A 6,524-nucleotide genomic window follows, 5' to 3' on the forward strand; every position below is an offset into this window, starting at 1 on the left:
TTGTGGAACAGGGCCTTAATTATTCTACAACTCGCTTATATTTTTCACCAGTGACTCTTGGGTTTAAACTATTTACCTACAATGCGCTGCGTACTTACCTTTATTACTGGCTGTACTATATGGACTGGTTGTAACATTTAGATAAAATAATTATATTTTCACTACTCACTCTCTCAAATTATTATACGTGGATCTTCTTTAGGTTTGAACTATATTAAATATACTTTATTTATCTGTTAGTATTACCATGAAATATTTTGTTTGATATTTGACTAGTTTTTCTATATTTTAGAGCTTACCAAATAATATGATTGCAATAACAGTAAATAGAAAGTGGAAAAATAGTAAACACAGCAAAAAAGTTTCACTTAAGTAAAATATATTTATTCGTATAAAAACTACAAAATGACTTTGTATAAAAATATCTCATTGTATACGTACTTAATAAATATACTTACAGACAATAGATATAAGTAAATATACATACCTAAACTCTTGTACCTACTTATATTCACATCACACACAGCTATATATATGTCTATTTGAATTCTATAAATGTACAAATATTATTGCTTCTTTATATTTTCCTTACTTACATATGATAGTTCTATTTTGTTCATAAATATTTGTCTCTAAATTTCATTTTAAATAATAAAAATAACATTAGCTACAACAATTAAACCAAGCAGTCTTCTCATCTACTTCCACGCCACCACCAACGACACAACCACCAGGACTCCAGAAATCGCCAGTTGTGGCGCTGAATTCTCACAGACCCGTTGCAGCGACGACGTCGACAGATGCTTCATAGAGAAGATGTTGTGTATGCTGGCCAGGTCTTCGGGAGTCAGCTGGTTCTCATTGCGGGAGAGGACCACGCTGTACAGCTGGGAGTTGGGCAGCCGCATGCAGAAGTTGAGGACCAGGTGGTTGTGAGCCGCCTTCAGCACCTGGATGACGCCGCCGAAGAAGCGGTACTGGTATTCCACCGCTGGAATTGAGGAAAAGTGGTGTTGTGTTATCAATTTCGTACAGTGAAAGAACAGGTTTATAATTTTGGTCTAGGAGTGGGTACTGAGTACTATGTGTAGATCTAGATGAAGAAGCATTATAATTTTTGTTGCCCCTGCTGAAGGCACACAACAGTCAACACAGTTTCATCACACTTCACCTACTTACATACACTATGTATGTCAAACAGCCCTCAGTGGTCCACTACTGTCCTCAAATGTCCACTTTCAGTCATGATCATCTTTCACAACTGGTTATGCCTCTGGCATCATATTCATCACTCTTGGCAGACTAGGGTGGACTTTCACCAAACGCTAAACGTTTTTAGTCGCCTGGCAAACGTCTGTCAGTACATAATGTATTTTTTAAAACGTTAAGCGTTTGGTTAAGTCCCCCTAGAATTACTTAAAATTACGAAAAAAACTAAACAATCACTCACAATGATTAGGCACATCAGTGGGCCAGAACCCCTTGTGCGACGTGTTGACCTTGACGTGGTAGTCGTTGCGGTAGAGCCCCTCGTGCCACTCCACCACGAAGTGTCTGATGCGGTGCTGCTCCGGCTGCCCGTAGGAGCGGCTCAGGTACGGCGAGTTGGTGGCCGGCGGGTACGGCGTGGGCGGCGTCGGCTGGGGGCGGTGGATGGGATATGTGAGTATATGAACGAAGTAGTAGTGTAAACTGACCCAACACATACCCAAAGAATCACAGTTGGGTTAGAGTTATTTGTATAAATAGCTGAGCTGAAGAGTATAAATAGCTGAGTTGAAGACAATCAGAAAGAAAATAATAATAATAAAATGGACTGTACATTATAAGGTTTAAATATTTGAAACATGCCTATTATAAACAAAGACCAGACACAAAACACACATCATAATAAAATTGTATTACATAATTATATGATTATAAAAGCAGGATTAAGTTCAGTAGGTATATGGAGTGCTATGGCGTTAATGTTGAGCTTTATTGAGTAGACGATAGTTTCTAGTTTCTACTGATGATGCACATTTAAAATGTAAGTAGCAACTGGACTCTATATGTTCTTTTATAGTAAAGTAGCTACTTGAACTGTAGTAATATTATGATTATTAATGGACACAATTAAATAAACATACTAAGTTTCTATTCAACAATCCGCCAGCGACGTAGTCTTCCAACTTCCGTATTTGTATCGTGGGACAGTAAGGGTTGTAGTCCGTTCTAGTCGAATTGTCTTTGTGATAAATGTATTCTCGTATGAACCAACTCCCCAACAGAGCTTCCTCATCAAAGTCGTTGGTCGGATCTAAATCTGCACAATGATTTTCGTGAACAGCAAACACCTCTGATGTTATCATCGTGATTAAAGCAATAACACTTATTTGATTCATGTTATCAATTAGTTTTAATTCGTTTAAGCGCTAACCCAATTAGAGTACTTATACGTTCGACGTCCGACGTTTAATTGGTGACATTTGTCCCGTGGCTGTATGTCCGGACCTAACGACTTGTTGACATTACGTAATTGCACACGGTCAATTCTAAGCTGACCTGCAATTTTCCGTTAAAATGTGATGAATCAATCTGTCTGCTATTAAAATTTAACTCAAAGTTCAGCAACGTATTTATTTCATAATTACTTACGGGAAATTACCTTTCAGTGCTCAGTAAATCATGAACTTAAATTTTGCCAAACGTCAATTCACCCATTCGTATAGGTGCATCAATACCTATACTTAGTTGTGTTTAACTTGGCACTCTCAAGTGAGAAACTGGACTTTAGTGCTTTATCAGAGTTTGCATATTTTAGGAAACTTAAATATACGGCTAAAGCTTGCATTTTCAGTTGCAGTTAGTGTAAATTGCAATCCAACCGAAGTTAATCGTGTAGAAATTTCCAGCAGTGCACTGTGGTAATGGGAAATGTTAGTTGAAGCTGAAACTTATTGCAACGAACGGAGGTTTCATACATAACCAAGCTAAAACAAGTCATATAGGTAACTGTTTATCTTACTGACAGTATTTAAAAGGTATTATAGTGCGTGTAAATCACTTACCTGTATGTAAAGCTCCTTGATGTCAATGTAGAAACAACTCCCAGTATGCTCAATCCTGTACTCTCCTTTCGAATGCGGTATTCTTTCTACTCCATACCATATCCCGGCGATCTGGTCCAAGTTGATGTCTCCATGGATCGTATCTCCGTAGTAAGGAGACAGGTCATCGCAGTACTTGTGGTTTTGGTAATAACTACCACTATTTTCATATTGGCTGCTGTAGCCGTTGTAACAGCTTGCGATTTCTATTGCGGCAAATATGAGGAATAAACTGAGCGCCATTTTCGGCTTAAGGATAAACCCGGGTAAAACCGTCGGATAAAGAGAGCCGGGAGTACCAGGCGACCAGGCGCGGGAGGAGGTAACAATCGGATTAAGCCGAGCGGATCGAGCGAGGCGTGGAGACTGCAACACGTGGGCGGGCCCGAATGAGCCGGCGACGCGCGGAGACTAAATTGATATCTCACCATGCTAATACCATTTACCGGTTCTAATTTACTTGTTAAAATATGTGACGAATACGACCGCTCCCTAATTGGTGCACTTTTGGACCTTGGGGTACGTAAATTGAAACAAAATGTGGTTACAAACAATGCACCAGCGGCTATAACACATATAAAATCGCCCATTTCGTCCCTTCATTGTTTCAAAATCAGCATTTCCTTTGATTTTCATTGTATCTCGTAAACGGAGATACTGCGATTGGTGGTTTCTCAAATTTTCCACAAGCGGGCGCTTTTCTTGGCATACTTAGGTACTAAGGCAACATACAATACACAGAAGTGGGGTGAGTAAAATCAATAAAGTTGTCTGACGTCATGAGGGTTGATTATTGATCGGCGACGCGACCGCGGCGGTGGCGTGACCGTCGACCCCACTGTTGATAGCCGCTCGATAATCTGTGTGTATTGATCTGTTTAGCTTTTGATATCAGTGTGTCATCAATCAAAAAGATAGTCCGGCCGATAGGGTCAAGGTGTTTCAAACAATGATTTGGTTGCTGTCGTTCTATTTTACCTTAGGGTGAATTCGTCCAAACATCACGTTACACGAGAATAACTATACCGGAATAAAATTTATACGCGAGTAAATATCCAGGATAAGTACATTTGCATTCTACCAAGTTATACCATGATTAAATTGAATGAACGAGGAACGAAACTGTAATGCAACTAAAATAAAAATAGCTGCGTTTCAAAGCATACAATAGAAATGACATGCCAACTTAGTTTGAATGGATTATAAAAGTATGAAATTGTTTATGTTTTAATATTTTATTCGCTGTTGTTATTCGGAGACTTTGCCTTTAAACGTACTTTTGTTTATGTTTTGACAGATGTGTTTATATGTCATTATGACGGTTTTCTAATCAGCTGATGTGCTGCCGCCATTACAAAATTACTCTCGGATAAGCTCGTTACACGGTAAATTTTGGCGGTATAACATTTTATTCTTGGAATAAGCTACTTATCTTGGTTTCAGGTTTGGTAGAATGCAAAATCTGCTTACTCGCGAGTAACTAGTACTTTACTCGTGAGTAAAAAGTTACTCGACGTTGGTCGAATCCACCCTATCGGGTAACGCGTTGTGTCAGAAATTCTTTGTATATACAGTTTGTATTTTCAAAGCACAAGTTCAAATTAAAGTTTATAGTTTTCTTTCATTATGTCCTGTCCAGTATTTAAGGTACAAACTCTAACTATATCCTCTCTAGATGTGGTATCCTGGGTTCCCCTCATCTCGCCTAATCTTTATTGCCCTAAACTCGTATCGCATAACTCGTAAGGTCTAAACTTTTTTGGTAGAATCATCACTTCGCCAAGACTTATGTGGCATAAGTCTCGTTTAGTCTAAAACTCTTTTGGAACAAACTTTGAAACACCTAAGTCTCGTTTGCTAAAATTTTTCGTATTGATAAATCTTGTTTCTCCTAATATTAACTTAATAAATATTATATTAAGTATGTTGTAAATATACAAATTGTAGTATTGTTCTCCCGAAAATCACGATATTGAATGATGAAATTATCGTAAGTGAATGACCATTGTAATTATTACAAACGTCATTAAACCCCATGGGATCGAAACCTAAAGATAGGTGCGACGACGAGCAAAGCGAGGAGGAGCGTGTTACGTGCACATTTTCGTCAAAAGAAAAGCGGAGCGCAGCGAAGCGGAGCGAAGCGGAGCTAAGCGTTTCCCACATAGCGGCCACAATACAAGGCACCAGTTTGCCCTATGCAGGGAGACGCTACATCAAAGTTAAAGCCAAACGAATATAATTACTTTTTATAACCTATGCCATAGCATTATTACGCTATTCAAGATTTGGCCATACCATTTATTAGGCTAATAAAGATTATGCGAAATAACTTTTTACTAAACAAGATTTATGCCATACGATTTTCGGCGAAACGAGATTTTGACCAAACGTTACTATGCAATATTAGATTAGGCAAATAAATCTTAGGCCATAAAAGGTAGAACCTCAAATATACTTATTTAAATCGATTAATTTTGTTTCAGACATATTTTACGACGCGTTACTTAAATTCCAGCCAACTTATTTTATTGAATGAGTATTGGCAGGAAACCTTTCAATGTAGACCTCCTAGATCCAAAACAAATACTTCGTGAAAAATAATACTAGAAAGAATAACATAGTCTAAACACGAAGTCTCAATATTATTCTCTAACCCTCCTAAGTGATCCGGCTAGCAGTTAGAGCTAAAGTAAAGGCACAGAAAATATTTTAGTCTTAAACCAGTCTAGATGTGGACTAAGTAATAACACATGCCGTTCTGATGAAGCTACTCCTCACACAACGGTGACGTAGCAATTGCTTCTGAGTCTAGACTAAGTACGTAAAGTACTTGCTATCATTTATGAAATCCTTGTTACTCCGGTTTTCTCACATTACGTAATGCCGCTTCGGCATTTTTCATCATACTTTTATATCATAGCTTTTTAAATAAGTTAAAGCTCTGAATATTAGGTTTAATGCGAAGTGATGACGTACTCTAGTGCCTACTCTTTGCAGAATTTTAGTTTTTGATAGTTTTAGCTGCCTCTACATGGTATATAAATAAAAATAATGCATACTTACAATAAGTTCCAAAATTCAAATTTGGGAGGCAGGGATGGGTATTTCAATATTTCTAGTTTTAACGCCAGCTCTACTAGCGCTGCCACTTGAAACAAAGCATAATAAAATTAAATAATAAACGCTAAAAACTGCCTTTTCTGGCGGAAACGACCTCAGCTTCCACATTCTAGATAGGTAACAATGAGAGGTAGGTTTTTAAAATAAAATTGAAATAATCATGAAGAGGGCGTGAAACGTGGCAGTTTTGGGAATAACGCTTTCAAACGGAAATTATATGTTTAAAGAGCTAGCTAGCGAAAATAGTGAAGAACTTCTTTTTAAATATGGTTTCCTTGTACTCAAACTAAAATGCTGACGTAACGTAGATTA

General features: G+C 37.8%; 1 protein-coding gene across 2 annotated transcripts; it reads right to left on the minus strand.

The window, feature by feature from the left end:
* Positions 1-394: 394 nt before the first annotated feature.
* LOC105382462 lies at positions 395-3,499 on the minus strand. Of its 2 annotated transcripts, none has more exons than XM_038108587.2 (3): positions 2,130-2,685; positions 1,451-1,640; positions 395-991 (listed from the first exon to the last, which is right to left on the minus strand). In XM_038108587.2, exons 1-3 carry the CDS (start codon positions 2,382-2,384, stop codon positions 699-701), a joined length of 738 nt encoding a protein of 245 aa, XP_037964515.2. In that variant the 5' UTR covers positions 2,385-2,685; the 3' UTR covers positions 395-698. The 2 variants fall into 2 exon arrangements, with proteins under 2 accessions (XP_037964515.2, XP_011550653.3); XM_011552351.3 differs by lacking the exon at positions 2,130-2,685 and adding an exon at positions 3,051-3,499 and having other exon boundaries at positions 404-991.
* Between the last annotated feature and the right edge of the window lie 3,025 nt (positions 3,500-6,524).

This window comes from Plutella xylostella, chromosome 15, assembly GCF_932276165.1.
Source record: "Plutella xylostella chromosome 15, ilPluXylo3.1, whole genome shotgun sequence".
Taxonomy (NCBI): Eukaryota; Metazoa; Arthropoda; class Insecta; order Lepidoptera; family Plutellidae; genus Plutella; species Plutella xylostella.

Excerpts from the sequence above, each read along its gene's own strand:
- LOC105382462 (XM_011552351.3), bottom strand. The coding sequence starts at position 3,332 with ATGGCGCTCAGTTTATTCCTCATATTTGCCGCAATAGAAATCGCAAGC. Across the intron at positions 1,641-3,050 it reads TCAAGGAGCTTTACATACAG|CCGACGCCGCCCACGCCGTA; the intron begins GTAAGTGATTTA and ends CACCGCCCCCAG. Across the intron at positions 992-1,450 it reads CACTGATGTGCCTAATCATT|CGGTGGAATACCAGTACCGC; the intron begins GTGAGTGATTGT and ends CCTCAATTCCAG.